Source organism: Monopterus albus, unplaced genomic scaffold (genome assembly GCF_001952655.1).
Source record: "Monopterus albus unplaced genomic scaffold, M_albus_1.0 scaffold82.1, whole genome shotgun sequence".
Taxonomy (NCBI): Eukaryota; Metazoa; Chordata; class Actinopteri; order Synbranchiformes; family Synbranchidae; genus Monopterus; species Monopterus albus.
Window position 1 is genome coordinate 911063 of NW_018127962.1, and position 20944 is coordinate 932006.

The following is a 20944-nucleotide window of genomic DNA, read 5'->3' on the forward strand; positions in this document are numbered from 1 at the left end:
TAGCGTGTAGATTTACGACCTCCGTCTGCCAGAATGACAACTGAAATCATACTGCAATAGTTTTGTTATTCCGTTTATTTGATTCTAAGAATTTGTTTCATATTTACAAAATTTAAGCTTGGCTATTGAAACTAGGACACTTCTCAAGTTGTGTGAGGCATCCGCACAGCTTTCATTATAGGCTGGAGTTTAAAACCATGAAGCGGTTTAATACAGTAAACAAGACAAAAGATTCCTGCACACATTATTTCAGTACCATGTAGGTATGGACAACTACAAACACGTACAGAAATACCTCATAATTTGTGTGACTAACCATTTCACTAGCCATATTGACATAGAGACAAGTCATAATACATGTATTAACCCCATCATATTTACATGCAATAGTGAATATGTACACTGACCAATGGTTTACATACCTCTCACAAGAGAGGTAAATGATAATTACATACGTTGGCCTTTACTACTGAGCTTCAGAATGTGCTTTCTGAATTATTTCACAAGTATTCCATTTTCTTCAGAGACCATTACCACACTGCATAAATACAACCTCAGTCTGGACAACTGCTGCAATGATCTCTAACCAAGAGCTAGACCGATGCATTTATAAGAAAAAAAGAGTAAAAGAAAGTTAAGACAACAATTCAAAATACAGAAATTATAATGAATGATCACACTAAAGGAATATTATACTCTGATGCATTATCTTAAATCACTATACATCCAAAAATATCACACCAGCATCATCCACTTTAAAGCTGTAAATGATAGATGGGCAGGTGCCAAAGCATAAGAGGCCTGTGCCTGAAAATTATAAATGTCAATGTGCAGTGTAATGATAACATACAACACAATATGAGCTCACAGACAGGAAAAGAACACATTTCTGTTAATAAAAGCCATGTGGCTAAAAAAATCCCTTGACGACAGAATGAGAACAGGTCACCTTAATGAGACATACAGGTGTTTTTCGAGGTCAAGAACAGAAGACCATGGCAATGTTACTGATCAAATATCTAAGAAACTGGCTGAGATGTTTCATTAGCAGGAGGTCCAGGAACTGTATGTGGTGAGGAGGTGAAACTTCAGTTTGCAGAATTGTAGAGTCCTCCTGGTAGATTGTTCAGACGCGAACGCAGCTCCTTCCGGACCTGAGTCACCCTCGCCAGTTTGTGTTTGTATTCCTAAAAAGGTCCACAGCAAAAAAGATCAATCAGAGATACAAAAATCTAAATGACTGGCATTGTCTTCTTTTTTTTCCACGGCAATACATTAGAATCACAATTTATGGGAAGGAAAGCCTTTTAAGTAAAGCGAGTGACATCATGTAATTATAAATAAATCTACATCAAAGACCACATAAAAATGAGAGCAAGGTACCTACCATGGTACTTTTGTATTGCATTTTACATTACAGAGTGTAATGTTAAAAGTCTAAATAGGTTAAAAGTACAAGTTTAGATTTGTGGCAAAAGATTTCAACCAAACATTTTGTCCACTACCAGTCTCCTTAGAAAACAACATCATGGAAACGTTAAAGGGTTGTGAGAGCTTCTAGCAAGTTGAACTGTTGTCTTCAAAACCATTGAATGTATGAGCTTTTAAAGAATGTATATCACTATATTTGCCTCAGATTCATGACTAACTTGCTACAGGGTTTACCATTTACCTTTCAATTGCTTTTAAGAATATACAAAACTTAGCAAGTGGCGCATTGAAAGGTTTTTAACATCTTTATCAACAACAAAACAGAAAGGAAGGTATTATATATAAAGGCCCCATGTATGAAAGAGCTAAAACAGTCAGCAAAGGAGGACTTACCAAAGGATTTCACCTAATTCATATATATGCACTAACTTATACTCTTACACCAACATAAAGTCTCACTCAAATGTTTTCTCTCTGCTCGAGGTCAGTGCATTTGTTACAAGATGTGTTCACTGTATAAGATTACTGAACAGCCGAGGTAAGTATGTGTGTGCGTGCAAACAGAACATATTTTTCTCAGGCAAAAGGAGACTTCAGAGTGCACAAACTTCCAAATGAGTAACATTTGTCATTTAATATCACAGTGTCATAACTCTTTAACACCAGTAATAATCATATATATATATATCAAGATTCGTGAAATCTGTCTCTTTTCTTAGTTTTGGTTTGACCTGTCATAGGTCTGTAGCTAGAATTTACTTTATAAATACCACTTTAAAAAAACTGGCCAATACTTATTATCCACCTTTGAAATGTGTACAATACATACACTACACTAGGCTGCTGCAAGTGTTAGAGCAAAATAAAAGAACTCACAAAATGATTTTAACTTTTTATTTTCAGTTTTTATTACAAAAGAATTGACTGAGTTAAAGTACAAATATGAAATACTTTATCCTCTTGGTATCCTGTGAATAAAGGCTGGACAGTTATTGTCACCACAAAGCAGTATGGCTATGAGGAAACAAAATCTGTAGTGATGTTTTGCAAGATCAATATGTTGGTTGATACTTACCTTGTGGGAAGTACACGCTGAGTGAACTAAGTTAAAAGAACAAGCATTTCCCAGTGACAAAGGAACACCTCACTTGGATGTCAACTGCGTAATTAGGAGTCTCTCCTTTGTTTGTAATGCCAGCGAGTCTAACACTAATTAACTAACTAACTAACTAACACTAATAACCTAACACTAACTAACTAACTAACTAACTAACTAACACTAATAATCTGTAAGTCAGGCTGAATAACAAATACAGGCCCTCTGCATAAGTATGCAGCAGGCTGAAATGCATGAAGAGAAATGTTACTTCAAAATGTAGACAACCAGGAAGTGTGAGCACACAGCTACATAGGGTACATCCCAAGTCTCTCATAGGATCGCTCCTCGCTCAACCTGGAAGCTGTTCCAGTCGAGCAAGGACATCCCCCATGTACTCTAAGGAACAAGGAGGCTGCTGGAGGAACCATGAGCGAGGATACAAGACAGCATCCTTTATGGAAGTCTTACAGACAGACATGCCCCTTTATTGGAAATCAGTTGGTGATTGAATGCTACAGATAAACAATCAGAGAAAAAGACATCTTCTGTCTCTAAAAACATGTTTCCTCGATTCCTCTTTCCTTACATTTTTGTCTTTTATCGTATCCTCTCATCTTATTTAGGAGAGGATTAAGACACGAAAGAAGACAAGTGAGGGAAATGCATATAAGAGACCTGGTTTGTAACCATAGATATAGAAACACCATGAATGAATAATCACCAAAAGACACAACAGAAGCAACTTGAAAGAAAGAATGATTTACGCACTTCAAGTTTCTGCTCATTCTGGGCCAGACCGTCCTTCTGGCTTTGCAGGAAGACTGTTAGTGTGCGTGTTAGCTGCCTCCTATCGTCAATCTCTGCCGCCAAGCGGCCACTGTAGTCTGCTAGCAGCATACAGGCCTCCTCCACCAGCCGGGAAAGCCGCTCTCCTGATTCTTTGTCTAAATCACACAAAGAACAGGGGACCATTTTGTTTGTCTTGTCCACAGGATTCCTTTCTCTCCTATAGTAATAGCACTGCAGAAAACACTACTCTTATAGTTAAATTAATATAAGATTAAGTACACATTTGTTTGTCCTACAGAGTTAGTTTGAGTGAGGATGGGGAATGAATGAGGACTTGTATAGATGTGGGAATAAATGTTCAGTAAATTAATGTTCCACCATATTCTGTTGTTAGTCTCTGGAAAACAGATTAGTTGAATGGTATGCAGGCCGTGCAGATATTTGTCTCTCTACTCAGCACCTCACCCTGTTTCCCATGAAGTACTTGAGTAACAAATAAATACATGTGTTAATGTGCTGTGAATGTACTTGTATGCATTTACCAACAGCGCACAGTGGGCTGTGTCCTGCCTTCTACCTGTGATCCTATGAAGCAGTGACGTGTCTGGAAGAGAGGAGATACGCTGACGCAGCATTAAGTCGCCAGAAGCTGCATTCTCCAGCTCCTGCAGAGCTCGGATTAACTCTGCTGTCTGAGGCAGCAGGGAGGAGGACAAGCAGGAGAGGGAGACAAGAGAAATAAAAGAAGTAAATCAGTAGTTCTGTATGTGTCAATTATGAACAGCATTGGAAGCAGCAGAGAAATGAAGTATTAAGCTACAAATCTAAGCAGAAGCAGAGCAGCTGTATCTACTGTAAATAGTATCATTAAATGACCTCTTTGTGGTTAAAGGTATTGCCACATTAACATCCTCTGTTTATGGCTACATTGTCTGGCATGGCACCTGTGGGGGCTCAGCTGGGGAGCTCTGGGAAGCAAAGTCCACATCATCTGGTTGGATCTCCTCATATGACCTCTTTTTAGCCTTCTTTTCACCAGCTAGGATTTACAATGAAAGAGCACAACATAAAAACATTACATAGCACACAACTGCTCATATGGTCTACATTTTATGTAAAAAAAAAAAAAAAAAAATACAGTGCAGCTGAACAACTTCACAGTCCCCGCCACAAAGCTAACTAACTATGAAGCATATTTATTGAAACATTTATGATCCAAATTCATCCTGTTCTGCACTTGTAACTGGTGAGGCTTCAACTTGCAGACTGGCACTGCAAGCAGTCACCTTAGCTTACTGTTGTAAAGACTACACAAGCATTGTTGAATGGTGAGGAATAGTTATGAGCCTATAAAGAAACAAGTTGGTGTTGTGTGAACTTACATAGAACTTGTGAGAGCTGATCCAGCAGGTTGTTCTCGTATACTGCTCTCTCCTGCCAGATGGACAAAACCCGACCCAACTGTTTCTTACAGCCCTCCTCGCCCTCTCTGAACAGGAAGCAATACAGAACAGGAACATACATTTTAAACAGCTTAGTGAAACTCAGCTTATGTTATGTGATGTAAACAAAAGTGTTTGAACAGCCCTTTCAGTATCAATATACATATCAAGTTTTGTTTATGTTTGACAAAATCTCAATGCCATGAGTTAGACTAGATGACAGCCACTAAACAGTAAACAAAACTGAAAACATGACTCTATAATTCATTTTTACGTGTCTAACCTGTATACATGTTTGAAAGCATCAACGATGACCGGTGCAAAGTCCTGGGTGAATTCTGGTCCTTTCCTCTTGCTGTTCTGAATGACATCATTGGCCAGGTAAAGGAAGGTCAGCTTGCGTGATACCTGAGCTGCATGCATTCAAATGTACACATAATACATATTGCAGTGAGAGATTTGGTTACGATATATAGGACTGAACCTTAGGCTGTGCAGCACAGTGATACGTTTCACAGCACAAATGTCATGTCTTAACCATTAGAGAAATGATAAGGATTATCAAACTGTAAATGTAATATGTTTTCCCACTAAGGCCAAACCATGACATTCTTCTGTGCAAGACCACAATTCATCTCACAGCATTCAGCCACAACTAAGAACAAAATCAATCCATCAAGTCATGTATAAACAGTTCCTGTGGTTACTTTATAACCTTGTTCATGCAATTAGCCTCGACTGAAAATAACAGATACAACCACAGTGAGGTTGGACCTTGGGTGTCATATTTTCAGTGTAGTTAAATGTGTTTAATTTTTTATTATGGAAAAGATCAAATATGGTATTGACTATGAGTGTAGTCCGTTTTGTTGCATACTGTGTATATACAGTATGTGCACATATTCCCAACAGACTTACAACAACAAAACATCTTAGTTGTTTTTGGACAGGTCACAGTCAACACTGAGATAAGCATAAAGCTCCAGAGACATATGCCAATTCTATCCCCACTGCTATTAACACTGCACAGTCCTTTCGGTCCCCAGACAAGCTCCAAAAATAAAACATCCACTTGAGATATCATAAGGTTGTTGACTAGCACCCAAGGGAAAAGTGGCCTAGTAGTAGCTACTGTACCACTGCAGCAGTTAATGACATCCATACAACACGCTTTTTAAACTAATTCCAAAACTATTCACAGTTGTTGTGTCGTTGCACTTTAACTACATTTACTCAAGAAATGTAAAGCCAGCATTTTCCTCATGATTCAACATAGATAATTTTATTTACAGTAATCAGTTGCAGTTCGTGATCTTTACCTTCCACTTGACCATTTTAATGGCAATGCAAAACAATCCAAAAATTGCTACAAATCCACACACCAACCCACCCATACCATTTAGTCATACAGAAACGTTTAACATATCAAGCTTTTTTTGCAGAGTTTAGCCCTGTCAAATCCACAGTATCAGTCTCAGTACAACTTGCTGGCTTTCTCTTTAAGTACTACACTGACTTTGGCATATCTTGTTACTGTCATAGTTTCAGGGGAACAGCTGAAGCCTCTGGGGCTATTAAAGGCATATTTCAACTTGAATATGCTTGTGCTAGTGCTTAAGAGAAAACAAGAGGCAAAAACAACAAAACATGATTGAGAAACCACTTTTGGCATAGCAATAATTTTCTTACATTCCAGAAAAAATCAAGGCGCTACTGTACAAATAGCAGCAGCTACACTATCTAACTAGTATGAGTAGAGTTGGCCAGCTACTAATATTTGAGGTTAGGTTACTGATAGTCCTGGTATTGTTGCAATACAGGGTCCAGAGCAGCAGTGAATACAGTGTTAGTAATATATGTCTAACATTAACTTTTCTTCCTCTGGTGGTTATTGCCTCTGTGAAATTCACACTTTTAACATTAATGTATTAAAGTAGTATTAACTGACTTCTTTACCACCGGAAAGGCAGTAGAATAAGCTGCAACTAGATTAACACATCCTTTTTAAAGATGTTATGACAAGTGTGTTAACTAACACTGGCTGTTTTTTCATCTCATAGATGAGAGGCTATGTTAGCATTTATGTGGAGTCTGGCCACCTGCTCTGTTTCAGTCCCCACCATGTTGAGTGAACTATCTCCCTATTTAGTAGATACTATGTCAGTCTGCTGCTTGGTGCTGGAAACAGTGCATGTAGTTCAAAGAAAACAAACAAAACAAAAACAATGAGATGAATGAAGCTAAAATGTTGTGCTGACTGAGAGCAACTCCTGAGTTGGGTGGCAATTCTCTATGGTTACATTACCACGACCAATCCCTCTCACATTACACATATACATTAGTTTACATGTTAATACAGAAGCTTTCAACTAGTGCAGTTTTAAGGACTTCGGTGAGGGGATTGACAGATACTGTATATTTATCTTTGCACTATTTACATCCATTGAACTGTTAACTCATGTAACTTATCTTCCTATTCTGCGCTAACACACTATTGCATCCCATTTCGTCCCATTGCACTAGTGTTTTATAAGCTTAGTGTACTTTATCCATTATTTGTAATTTAAATCCATAAAGTCTGTTGTATATTACCTTACATAACTTACTGTAAATATCAATTCTACATGTCCATCGTCGGTAAATTAGTACTGCACTGCTGTTATTGCACTTATTGCACACTTCTGGTTAGATGCTAAACTGGATTTCGTTGCCTTGTACTTGTACATGGGTAATGACAATAAAGTTGAATCTAATCTAATCTAATCTAACGTGAATGGATCGCACTATAGCGATAAACCGAGTTCTTCGTTTACATTACAAGGCTACAAATGTGCAGATTTAGCAAGCCACAGCACCAACCTGCAGAGTAACTTTATTAAGTCTTCACATTGCTAACATAAAAACTAGTGTTAGACATAGTGTGGTTACATGTTAAGTTAACGTTACTGTTACACAATGCTAGTGAGTCAAAACCTTTTAAACTGTCGATCGAAAGCTGGCTAGCGTTAGCAGCTAACCTAGCGTGCTAAAACACCGTTAGCTCGTCAGAAATTTAACTACAATAACGCGTTAGCCATAGCCAGCTCCTGTAGCCAAATGCTAAACCCAACTTGTGTGCGACTTGTAGAAGCATATCAACAGTATTTTACCAGCTGAGTTAGCTTCGTATCAAACTTACCTTTTTTAAGTTCGTTGAACCAAACATTAACAATGGTCTTCGAGTGTTTTCTATGATGAATGAGCCACAACGACAACGTCTGCACACTTTGCTGAGAGTTGCTAAGCTCGGAGAGTTTCTTTTCTAAAGCTGCCTCAGAGAAAGCTGACATCTCGATGGGGTTGGGAGAATGCGTAACACTGGGAGAGGCCGCTTTAAGGTTTCTCCCGGGTGCGTTATCCACAATAAGTTAAGTAATCAGTACAATGATTTTAGCCATTCAAATAAATGCCATACGCAACCTTTCCTGCGCCACACACTTACTGTTTATGCTACCTAGCTATCGCCGTCGTCTCGGTGGCGCAAAAGGGTCGCGGGCTTTGCTCAGAGCAAACCACCACAACAGCCTGCAGCCTGCAAGACTAGGCAGAGGTGCTGCCGTACCGCTGTTATGTTGCGTTCATGTCTCATGGAAATTACAGTTATTACGAAAGTTCACATGGTAGCTTAGCGCTAATATATCAGATTTCGCAAGTATATTTTAAACAGGTTTTAGGTTTATCTGATTAAATATTTTAACGCAAGCTAAGGAACACTGTCTTTGCAAAAAGACAATCTGTATGTATATCGTAGCATTATTACTTTGCATTGCAATTTGTCACTGAGTGCACATTTGAGTCCTTGTCATGTGGGAGCATAAAATTCGCTGAATTTGAGTGACGTTTTGCAAATACACCGAGGCTCACATTTCTCCTGCAATCCACTTTCATCACGTTAACCATTATTACATTAAAACATTTATAATAATTCTTACTCTCTCTCTACTTCCCCTTTGTTATAATGCAAACTAGTATTTACTACTGAACTCAGTAAATATAAGGACACAAAGACAATGATTCAACCTGCTAAATGAAGAAATTTAAAGATATATGCAGAACTCCTTTATTGTGCATCATAACAATGGACATCGTGTTGTTACAGCAGCAGCAGATGCTAACTTCAACATACAATAAACATTGTGTTTTGTAGCTCTACATAGTTAAAGGGTGATGTACTGAAACCTTATCATTTACAAATCTTGCCTCTAGCAATCTAATACAACCCCAAGAGTGTAACACTTTTACTGGATTCATGTTAATGATTAAGGCTTACAAGTTAACCCTGGACTGAATGACAGTTTAAATACTATTACACTGGTCATGGTATGTCAAAATCTTCAAGTATGGTCTTCTCGCTTATGATGCATCAGAGGAGAACTACACAACTTTGCTGGTATACCATACAAAGCCAGGTTTGGTCAAAGGGTCAAGAGGTGTTCATATTGTTCAATTACATATTGTGCATTCAAAATAAATGTCATCTTCAGTGATGCAGAGAAAAACTGGTATAACATTCAAATAATTACGTGACTACAATTTAATACATCTGAAAAATTATTTTATGAAACATGTCACTCATTTAACATAAATTGTTCTTGGAGTTGAGGCACAGCTGATACATAAATGCAGTCACAGAGGCATAGTGGTCCATAAACAGAAACTGTTAGTAATTTAACAATAAACTGGGGTTTACACCATTTATAAAACACTAAAAAACAAACAGATGCTACACAAAATTTGCAGCTTCATATTGCATTTCTCACCCTCACTTGGTTTAGATGCATCCACAAGCTTGAATAAATTGCATCTTATTTTTCACTTTAAATGCTGTTATCTTCAATTCTGCTTGCATGGCTTCATCACTTTTCTATTCTCAAATAGAAAAGACACATGGCTTCATCACAAATGCAACTCTAAATAAAGCAAAAAAAAAAAAAAAAAAGCTTCTTTAAGCCATTAACACATATTTTCAAGCAAGTCAAAAATACATCTATGCCGACTTCAGCTTAATGGTCCAAAACCTGTTGCCATCTAAGCTGCTGTTGAAATGATGTCAAAATGTTGTGTGTGTGTAAGGTGCTGCAAAATATGCAGAGTTAAAATCGGGATATGCAATCATAGATGGAGCTGCTCCACCACTTCCTGAACTCATCCAACCTGACAAATCAGTGGCTCTGAAATTATAATCAGAGTGGGCTCCATGATATGCACTTTGCCCAGGAGGCATAAAAGCATTTGACTGGGACATACCCCTAGCACTACAGACTGGATAAGGAAAGAGTTGGGTTGTCTGGGATGCAGCATTGTAGTTGGGATCAGACATCACTCCATAGTCTACCTGGACGGCTTGATAGGTAGGTTGTGGCATATATCTTTGTGGAGCTGTCTGGACATGACCAATTCTGAACTCCATGTATGCTTGCAATCGCCTCTGTTCGGTCTCAAACTGTACTCTAGGATCTAGAGCAGCGTTGCCACTGTGACTAAGAGAATCTCTTATGTCAGGATGCATGTTGCTCCTAGCAGCATCAAAATCTGGCACCAGTTCACCAGATAAGCCATGATGCCCCACACTGCCTACCACATACTGACTGTGGGACTGTTGTTGAGTAGCATCTGATCTCATCTCCTTCCGTCTCTCATCGACTCCTGTGCCAACTCTACTTTGTGGTGCTGAACCATGAGGGTCCTCAGCATGACCCTTGTTAAATCCATAGGAAGAGTAATATGATGACCAGTCCCGAGTGTGGGGCACAGCAGGTGACCACCCCTCATGTGGTGTCTGTAGGCCTCGATTTGTCAACTCTATATTAAAGCTACTATTTGGCATTTCTTGAAAATCACGCAGCCTGTTATAATTACCTTCCCCATAAATCACTTGGTCTTTTGTCCCAGTTATGTCCTCAAACTGGCATTTACTGTCACAGAAATAACCATCGACCTCTTGATTCAGAGTGACTAAAAGGTTCCTTTTTGATCCCACATGTCGAGCACCTGAATCTTCACTGTAGAGGTCTTGCTGAAGTTGTGAAATTGTACAATGCTCAGTATGGCCAACTGTAAATGATTCAGCATCACAGTCCAAGTCATAGTCCTCTGTAGTGGTCTTAGCTGAGAGAATGAGATCTAGGTCGGATGAAGGCGCATATACAGGGGACACAGGGGGGCCCTTGTTGATGAACGATGTCCTCCTCATCAGCAATGGACCTTTGGTAAGAGGCAGGCTTACCTTGAACACAGTATTAGCCACTTTCTTCTTTTTCATCTTTTGTGTCCGTTTTGACAACCCTGCACCATATTTCTCCACCATGCCTTGAACTGAGGTCTTGTTCACGCTTGGCTCTTAAGAAGTGTAAATCAGACACAGAGAGGTTGAACAGCAACAAGAAATTACAAAAATATATCCTTACTGGAGAAAAAAAGGCTTTGGTCTCCTTCAAGTGAAGTGTGGCTTTCAGCAATACTCACCTTCGACAGCTATTTCCCTGTTTTGGATGTCAGTATGTGTCCATTCATTACAGAGCATCTTTATACCTATGAAAGAAGAAAAACAATACAGGGGGTATACAACCAAAAAAAAAGCACTGAAAATTACACAGGTTGAAAGAGCAAGTGTTCAAAATAGCATGTATGAAACACTGAAATGGTTGAACATGGGTAATAACAGTTAACCAGGGTAAGTCCTGCTGAGGTTTAGACTGCTTTTTTAAGGGAGCGCCTATGTTTGCAGGGGTTACTGCATGCATTATATTTTATAGCACCAGTGAAGTCTGGCAGGCATGAGGGTTTCAATCTGGAGACCTTTTAAATAAATGTACTTACATTAGAAGTCAAACCTCAAGAAAAGAGAGTTGAAGCTAAAGAAGTGAATGAATTATGGCCAAAAGAAAAAAAAACTGTACTTACACCAGTGGTAACTTTTGCCAGTGAGCAGGATACAGAGGGATTCTGGTGCATTTACCACCTGGGAACACAAGATGTTTGAAAACTGATTGAGAGACAAGTAGTCAAGACCTTCCTGGTAAAAGATGAGCAATTTTTTACCTAGATTATCCTGCATTGGCTATGCTATGATTATATAATTAAATATGATACCTTCAGCTCGCCTCTTCCCTCCTCTTTCTCCACTTTCTTGGCCAGTGATTGGAGAAATTCACAGTCATTTGTAGCATCTGTCACTGACTCCACCTGCTCAGGGTGAGCTTCCATCTACACACACATGTTTTCAGTGAACTTAAACCTTACTACTAACATGTTCTCTACAGCCTGTGGAAACATAATTGTGAAGGATCTGTCTCTTGATCATTTCAATTATTGACACATAGTAAACTGACCAAGTAGTTGACAAGATGGGAAGAGCTGGTTAGGTGACCAATGATGTCCATTTTGTTGGATCTGATGCGGCAGCAGTGGCATAAGAAACAATATGTTTGGCCATTTTCACTTCTACACTCAACCACGCGGAAAAGACCTGTTGTAAACATGTGCAAGCACTTTGAAAGTCATAGTTTAACATTATGAGAAATGGGTTTATTAGATTTTTGCCAAGAGCTAAATGAAAAGCCCGATCACATCTGTACAGTAAATATGGAACCAGCAACCACTTAGCTTTAAACAAATATTAGAAATGGCTATGTGCAACATTATTTCTTGGCCTTGAGCAGTTGCTAGGCAACCAGCAGCTGCTCTGAAAAACTGATCTGGGCCAGGATATAAGATCAACAGCTACTAGCTCCAGCAGTATGTATTTACCATACAGAACTGAGGGTGGGCGCTGAGCAAGAAACAGTATGAGTGTATTTCTAAAAATGGTGAACTATTCCTTTAAATGTTCCAATGACAATCATTAGTAAAGTACAGATGTCCAGCCCTTATTGCTACAGGTAATAGTGCAAGTAATTATTACAGTAATAAATAAGTGCAGAATTGACTTGTACAACAACCTAAATGTGCATACTTTGAAATGATGTTTAAATACAATTTTTAGCAACTATAGCACATATTGTTGCTACTCTTGATCTGTGCTCACCAATAAGAGGCTTCGCTCCTGTGTAGCCATCAAGAAAGCTTTTGCTGTTCCCTGATGGCACAGAGGGTTCGGGAGAAATCTGAGTAGTGTTTAACTGCAATGTAGAGAGATTTTTTAACCTATCCTCCGACTTATTAGGAATTATAACAGTTGACCGTAACTGAGGCGGAGGCTTGTTTATCTCTGCCAGGGTCTTATGAGATAGCACACGAGACTTGAGGGATTTCTTGGACCATTTCAGTTGGTTCTTGGGAAGCAATACAATCCTGTCTGACTGGATGGCCTGGTGCTCCAGATGCAGAGCTGTAGTCTCCTTGGGTTCACTTTGCCTCCTGTCATCTCTTAAGGAATGTATCAAAGTTAATGCTGTGATGTTGGAAAGAGAAAGACCCATATGGAGTAAAAAAAAAAAAGTGACATGTAAAAATGGAATTAATGAACAATGACAGACAGAGGGAAATGAGAAAAGCAAGGGTGGGACTGGAGGGGTAGACTTGGTAGAAATTGACAACTACTGTTCCAAAACGAGTTGTTATAGTCACTGACCGTCACTCCCACTGTGTGTTGCCATCTTCTGGTATACAGCCTCTCGAACCTCTAACAACTTCATATTAAGGTGCAAAAATATGAGTACTTAAATCCAAAACACGCATCTGCTTGTAACTGGAAACATATCCAGTAAAATAACAGTACCTGGAGCTCTCCATGCCCCTCCACTCCCTCAAGTGACTTGGCTATGTCCATCAGTGGCCTAGCCAGGTTAGACAGATCGGCATTCTCCTTCCATTCAGACACAAAGTGGGGGTGCCAGGCTTTCTGTCAGCAAACACAATACTTGTTAATAAATTACAAATCTAAAGCAGCACTCAAACTTGTTCTACAACACTACTTACAATATAGTTGTATCTGTGGAGACCTCCCGTAATGTGGTTAAATATGTCAGCTTTACTTAGTCGACACACACACACTTCACACAGGTACAATACTTCTCTGTTGTGTGCACCTGCTTTCACACATTCTATAATGCTGCCCAGGCCTGAATGCGCATAAAACAACAAATTATTTCAATACATACAGAACACACAGGCAACATACACTCAAAACAGGGATTTGTTGCTACAGACCAATGATGGGTTGCAGTCTGTTCTTCTTGTTCAGATACAGCTTCAGAGAATCAACCATCTTACTTTTGCTACAACCTCCTACAAACAGAGAAAGCATCAAACACAATGAAAGGAAAAAGGACCGCAGCTCACACGCAGAGTGAAGTCCATACCTTTGTGTGCCCCGCTCGGCTGCATGCTGCAGTTACAGAATCACCACCTGCATATAGCTGAAGTAGAGATTTAAATAATTATGAGTCATAGTACTCTTCATAGTAAAAACCAGGATCATCCAAAGAAATTGTTTTTCCTAAAAGACTTCACCAAAACATTGTCATCACAGACCTCTGACAACCATCATCACTGTACTATATAGTCTACCAACAGTCTCCTTGTAGACATTTACCTTCATATATGAATGATTTTCACATAATTTTGCTTATCCATGTCTATAAAAATCTGCAACCCTCAAAGGTTACTATATAAGGGATGTGTGTGGCCTCTTTAAAAGACAAAAGACCAGAAAGGCACCAGGCCCAGATGGCGTGACCCCCCTCCTGCCTGGAAGATCAGCTGGCCCCCCAGGTCACTGGAGCTGTGTGAAGTCCCCTCCTGCTTCAAACGCTCCACCATCATCCCAATCCCCAAGAAACCCTCCATCAGTGGACTCAAGGACTACAGACCAGTCGCCCTGACATCTGTAGTTATGAAGTCCTTTGAAAGACTGGTGTCAGCCCAGCTGAAGGACATCGTAGACCCCCTGCTGGACCCCCTGCAGTTGGCCTACCGGGCAAACAGGTCAGTGGATGATGCAGGGAACATGGAACTGCATTACATCCTGCAACACCTCAACTCCCCAGGGACCTATGCACGGGCCCTCTTTGTGGACTTCAGCTCAGCGTTCAACCCCTCTGCTGTTTTCACTCTACACCAACGACTGCATCTCGAAGGACCCCTCTGTTAACCTCCTTAAGTTTGCTGATGATACAATGGTCACTGGTCTCATCGGGGACGGTGATGAGTCAGCCAACAGACGGGAGGTTGAGCAGCTGGTCCTGTGGTGTAGCCGCAACAACCTGGAGCTGAAAACAGTGGACTTCAGGAAGAGCCCTCCCACCTTACCCCCCCTCACCATACTTGGCAGCACTGTATCAGCAGTAAAATCCTACAAGTTCCTGGGCTCCACTATCTCCCAGGACCTGAAGTGAACGTCCAACATCAGGACCATCACCAAGAAGGCACAGCAGAGGACGTACTTCCTGCGCCAGCTCAGGAAGTTCAACCTGCCCCAGGAGCTGCTGATACAGTTCTACAGAGGAATCATCTAGTCTGTTCTCTGCACCTCCATCACTGTCTGGTTTGGCTCAGCAACCAAACAGGACAAGTACAGATTTCAGTGGACAGTCAGGACTGCAGAGAAGGTCACTGGTGTGAGCCTGCCCTCCATGGAGGACCTGTACACCTCATAGGTCAAAAGTAGGGTGGAGAGGATCACTGCAGACCCCTCACACCCAGGATATAATCTTTTCGAACTCCTGCCCTCTGGCTGACGTTACAGGTCACTGTATGCTAAGACAACCAGGAAGAAGGATACTTTCTTCCCCCAGGCTGTCACTCTGATGAACACTTGACCCACGACATTATGACTGGACAATAACCCTCAGTGCAATACCTGTAAATATGCATTGTACAGAATATACAGGTCTCCATTTTTTAAGTACTCTATCTTTATTTCTGTTTATCTCATTCACAATGAGCATTAATTTGTCTGTCTGCATTGTTTACTGTCAGTTTATACCACCAATTCTGCATTGTTTGCACTGTTTGTTGCTGTTAATACTGCTTATTTTGTTATACTAGCCTTATGTTGGTTTACTGTTTACTTGCCCCTTGCATGGGGCAAGTAATACATGCACACTGAGAGCCGATGTACCAGAGTCAAATTCCTCGTGTGTCTGACACACCTGGCCAATAAAGCTGATTCTGATTCTATACATGTAATGACTTCCAAAATAATTCATATTTTAAACTAACTATAAATGATCAAACCAATTTAAAAACATGTATATGCAATATCTAATTCTACTTGTATTTTGACATAGATTCTCCTTAAATTCTGATTAAATATAGCAGACACTGAACTGTAACCACCAGATGGCGCTGCAACATCATCAAACTTCACACACAGGTCAATGGTCTCATTACATTGGTTGGTTTAACAGTTTGTAGGTGAAATAACAGTTTTTCAGTTCAGAGGTTAAAAGTGACAGTAAATACTGTTTACTGCTGGTTAACAGTAAAGTGGTTAGCACTCACTGCACAGTTAACGTGGTAACAGTTTGTTTTACCGTTTAACGCCATTTGTTTAATATTTAGAGCAAGACAGACCTGGCCAAAATGGCAACACGGAATAACCTACGGGAAAAGTAGGTTAACAGCGAGTTGCACAGGAACACGCACCATAAATTATGAAAACATAACTAGGAAGCGGTGAGAAACGGCAGCTTAAATTTGATTTTTCAAATAATAAATCCTGATGAAACATTTTGAACATGATGTTTGGGTGTTTGATATGAAGGCAGCGTTTCCAGACAAAGTGCAAAGTTAACTCTTAATCCTAACTTCTGTTATTTGTCTCTTTGCTAATTTAGGTTTAATAAAGTCTGTTGTTTAAAGGTGTTCTACAGCTATAACGCCAATGAAATAGCGATAGTAACTCACCAAACTGATTGAAAGTTCTAACGTTACTTCTCCGGTGTAGTCCAACTTTTGAGCTAAACGACCAAGATAATTCTTATGAAGTTACTGTCACAACACCCAGACTTTCTGTTGTAACTTTAACGAGCTAGATTACCATCGGAAAGGTTATGTCCGTCTCTCTGTTGCTAAGGCGGTCCACTTAAATCCTATGCTGAAATATGGTAAAGAAGATCCACTCATTGCGTGAGTAGTTTATAACAAAGCATCACCACTTCCCTTCCGTTTTGCAAAGAGCGAAGGAATGGCGCAGCAAGATCCTCCGACCAATCAGATCATCGGGTTAGAGCGGACGTGTGGGAGGGGCTAGTATTGCTATCTTTGTGAGGACCAATTTCAGATAGAAACAATTGTAAGGATGACATTTAAGCTTTGTGCGGACATTTTGGTTGGTACTTCGAAGGTTTACTGTTATGATTAGAGATAGGATTAAGGATAGGGTTAAGTATTTACAGCGGTGGAAGGTAGGCTAACTAAGGACATTTACTTAACTACTGCACTTATACAATGCTGAGGTATTTGTACCTGAGTATTTGCATTTTCTGCTACTTCATACTTTGACTTCAGCACATTTTAGAGGCAAATGCTGCACTCTCTACATATTTTAAATACAAGACTTAATTGGTCCTTAGTGGGACATTCACAGGCTACCCAGCATTATGTAAAGTACTTCAAATTTTAATAATAAGATTTCAATTATGAATGTCAAAACAGTACATAAGGTAGTTAAAATAGTTCCTTCTTTACTAGTTTCCTTAATAAAGTGAACACACTAGTGCATCAATAAATATAATTCAAGTACATTCATGTGAAATGTTCTGCAAAATGAATACTATTATGTTTGGTATTTTAAGTAGGCTATATATTGTTGTGGCAAAACTATCTATTAAAGCTCAGTGAGTGTAAAATAAAGACTTAACATCAACTCTGAAAGTTATTATGCATTTATTCCATCTGGAAGGAGCGGTCCCTGACAGAGTACCTAAGCAGTCTGAGGGAGAAGCTCTCAGAACAGAATGTCACTTGTCTTCTTATACGCATGCATATAATTACAGGAAACAAATGGTCAGACAGACGGGCAACAAGATACCAGTTACAGCAGGACACTAGCCGTCTGGTTTAGCAGACACAAAGGCATGCAAATCTCTCAGTAAACAGTCTGGTGTCACAATCACATGGATGACTACAAAGCAACAACTAATACAAAGGGTGTTTACCACTACAGGGGTTGTTTATCAGCTGCCTTTTGCAACATCAAAAGGACAGCAAGACCTTGACACTCAGTGGGGCCACCAGGTCCCTGGTGCCACACTCCCTGTTCCTCCTCACACAAGACACATTTATAGGTGCTGGACGTAAATTCTGCGTGGAATGCTCAAACTATGCAAGTTGAACTGATAACCTTGCACTAAATCTATTAAAGCTGACTGATAAACGGTGCACAAATTGGTTGCAGGTTCTGAGACCATTACAATTATGAGCTTCACATTGTAGGTGTAAGGAAAAAAAAACAAACATCAATTTTAGAATGAAGTGACCTCTTAACATGCATTAAATTCAGAGTGAAATGACCTTTTGACATACACTAACTTCAGAGTGAAGTGACCCTCTCAACATACATCAAGTTCAGGGTGAAGTGACCCTTTTACCTTACATATAGTTCAGAGTGAAGTAACCTTTCAACATGATTACATACCAGCATCTGCTATGCTGGCATCCACAGTGTAGAGACAAATAGATGGGAGTGGTCATTTAGGTGTTACTAGGCTATTTTGGGTATTCCCTTTGGAATATTCTGCAGTAATGGCCAAGACCGTTCAGGGTCATTTGACCAAAGGAAAGGTAGGATGAAATCTACCTTCTCAGATTTATATTTCTAATAACTTGAGTAAACATCCATTCAAATCCTGTACAACTACTGTCTGACTTGTACTGTGGAAAGTTTTGTTGAATGAAGTTTCACAAATGGAAAAACTGTCTTTTTGTTTTTTATTAAACACTTGCAAGTCTTAGTACCACAGAGATCAGAGTCTCCACAGGCAACGAGCAAAAAACAAGTCACACTCATGCTTAAACTCTCGTGGTAATGGCTGCTGAGATGACCTCATCTCATCCTATTTGTCAGACAGTGCTCTCTCTGACTGCACCTTCAGCTTCCTCTATCAGGACCTTCTTTCCTTACACACATTGAGCAGTTATTTACAGTATGTATTTTCCATTAATCAAAATGTTAGTCAAGAACTAATCAAAGGGTCATACAAGTACTAATGTATTTTGCAACCTACTGTATAATGAGAATTGCACTGGATTTTGCCAGATGTTGTAAATATTATGTCACACACAGTGCATTTTGTAAGAATGCACTGTCTGGAACACACTAGGTCATCCTGACCTGGCTGTTCTGTTGTGCTGACCAATTGCGCATAGAGTTTGTGATGGAAATTTTAAAGTGAGTCTGGAGAAATAAAGAGTGAACAACCAAGTTGCCTTTGTGTATTTTATTTTTTGCAAGAAGGCACAAACAATAACAGAGTGTTATGTGGTCTGTCAAAGAAGCTCAAAGCTCAGTGTGTCTCACTACCTACTTATACACACACACCAAACTAAAAGGGGGAGTAAGTCATTGAATGGGACGCTCTGTGGTTATACCTGGATGGGCTGGCAGTTAAAATCTGGTTAAGCCTGGTTTCACACACTTTTAGCGCTTTTGTGAGGGCATCATCTTCTATCATATCTCATGACCCTGCGAGTGTCCTCAACCTGTAGCACATATCTCTGAAGATGTCCTCCAAGCGTTGCACAGACAAGTCACCGAAGCACATCCTAACGCAGCGTCCCGGGGCCCTTGGCTCCAAACATAATTTTGTTTTATGTATCACAGTGTTACAAAGACAATAAATGCATTCTTCTTCTTAAAAAAATCCATAAGATATTGTGCAAAAGAACAAAAAATAAACAGAAAACCAGACAGCACCCACTCTGCACACAGTTTTCTCTTTATGCAAACTGACCAGTATGGATTACAATATCTCCTTATTTAATGCAGATCCCTTGTTCCCCCATCCAAGATTTATGACAGTTTCCATGGCTTTGCTTGTTTCCTGTCTTTTGAACTGCAGTAGTCTGCATGGCTGGACCCTGTGGACTTCAAAGACCTACAGGGAGAATTAAAGCCAACCTCATCCCCCACTACTTACAGAACTGACTTGTCAAATTTTGTGCATTATACCAAAAGCAAGCAGAGTTTAGTAGTGTAAGACTCTTTGGTTCTTGTTACCATTGCTAACTCTGAGAGACGAGGCAGTCCAAGTAACTTCAAAACAGTGCTGATTTATTCAAAGGATCACAGGTAAAATTAACATTACACGCTCAGGTATCTTGCACCTTCAACATGCTCGCAGGCAGATGTAAGATGAAAGCCCCTGAACCCACCAGGCCTATACATTATATCCCCTCGGTTGGGCTAGCCCCATACTACACAGAAATGTCAACCGAGACGTCTCTGTTACCAGCTCTGCAGCTGGCCATAGCAGTAGTCAAAACATGAAGCAAATCAATGTGTGTGTGTGTCTGTTGATTAAGTGGTGTGTAGCTAAAAACATTCTCACGACCTCTAGTAACATGTCGTGACTTAAACATAAGAACATATTATGGCTAAGGCTACAGTTATACATGTTGTAATAATAATATTAAACACCCTGTCTGCTGACAGTCATCAACTCTTCTCTCTAGTTATCCTTGACCAGATGTACCCTGTAGAAACTCATAAGCATGACTCAGCATTTAACAGTCTAACTAGACATCCTATCTCCACTAAACATTTCTAATACATAAAGTATCTATCCAATAACTATCTGACTAAAAATATCTAACAGTAGAGTCAAGTTGAGTTGAACTGGTACCAGGCAGTACAGGCCTTGCTTCAGCATTGTATGAATGAGTTGTTAGAGGTATGCTCTTTATCTATAAAGATGAACAATTTCATCAGTTCATCTGAGAATTGCTCAGTTGTTGTTTGCCAGATAAGAGCTTAAGAGATTGAATCCTGTCTTGATAGTGGTCTGTGCTTTGTTGATTTCAGTTTTATACTTAAATGTTGCATATTCCAAAATTATATATAATCCAGTTACCACAAAACAACTCTGAGGCAAAAACCTTAGTAAAACAAATTAGCTACCAACTGCAAACATTGTTCTCTCTGTTTTGTATGCACAGTTTGCATTTATGCTATGTAATCTTTGTCAAGGAAATAAAGACC

General features: G+C 39.6%; 2 protein-coding genes across 6 annotated transcripts; both read right to left on the bottom strand.

Moving 5' to 3' along the window:
- Positions 1–48: 48 nt before the first annotated feature.
- On the bottom strand, positions 49–8349 carry LOC109963901 (regulation of nuclear pre-mRNA domain-containing protein 1A). Its single transcript, XM_020606822.1, has 7 exons — positions 7940–8349; positions 5045–5174; positions 4702–4808; positions 4264–4358; positions 3897–4011; positions 3299–3474; positions 49–1187 (listed from the first exon to the last, which is right to left on the bottom strand). The coding sequence occupies exons 1-7, from the start codon at positions 8088–8090 to the stop codon at positions 1089–1091; spliced, it is 873 nt and encodes a 290-aa protein (XP_020462478.1). The 5' UTR covers positions 8091–8349; the 3' UTR covers positions 49–1088.
- Positions 8350–8846: 497 nt separating this feature from the next.
- LOC109963900 (uncharacterized) lies at positions 8847–16928 on the bottom strand. 5 transcript variants are annotated; one of them, XM_020606818.1, is made up of 13 exons: positions 16784–16928; positions 16651–16703; positions 14103–14159; positions 13951–14028; positions 13720–13862; positions 13520–13642; positions 13373–13430; positions 12827–13192; positions 12132–12268; positions 11893–12006; positions 11704–11761; positions 11266–11331; positions 8847–11139 (listed from the first exon to the last, which is right to left on the bottom strand). In XM_020606818.1, the coding sequence occupies exons 3-13, from the start codon at positions 14125–14127 to the stop codon at positions 9851–9853; spliced, it is 2457 nt and encodes an 818-aa protein (XP_020462474.1). In that variant the 5' UTR covers positions 14128–14159; positions 16651–16703; positions 16784–16928; the 3' UTR covers positions 8847–9850. The 5 variants fall into 5 exon arrangements, with proteins under 5 accessions (XP_020462474.1, XP_020462475.1, XP_020462473.1 ...); XM_020606819.1 differs by lacking the exon at positions 16651–16703; XM_020606817.1 differs by having other exon boundaries at positions 16651–16928.
- Between the last annotated feature and the right edge of the window lie 4016 nt (positions 16929–20944).

Bases quoted from the DNA above. Each gene is read 5' to 3' on its own strand.
- LOC109963901 (XM_020606822.1), bottom strand. From the start codon at position 8,090: ATGTCAGCTTTCTCTGAGGCAGCTTTAGAAAAGAAACTCTCCGAGCTT. The intron at 4,012-4,263 runs GTGCCATGCCAG...CTGCTGCCTCAG, and splicing joins CCCCAGCTGAGCCCCCACAG to ACAGCAGAGTTAATCCGAGC. The intron at 1,188-3,298 runs GTGCGTAAATCA...GGACCTTTTTAG, and splicing joins AGAATGAGCAGAAACTTGAA to GAATACAAACACAAACTGGC.
- LOC109963900 (XM_020606819.1), bottom strand. From the start codon at position 14,127: ATGCAGCCGAGCGGGGCACACAAAG. The intron at 13,643-13,719 runs GTAAGTAGTGTT...GTTTGCTGACAG, and splicing joins TCCACAGATACAACTATATT to AAAGCCTGGCACCCCCACTT. The intron at 11,332-11,703 runs GTAAGTACAGTT...CTTCTTTCATAG, and splicing joins TGGCAAAAGTTACCACTGGT to GTATAAAGATGCTCTGTAAT.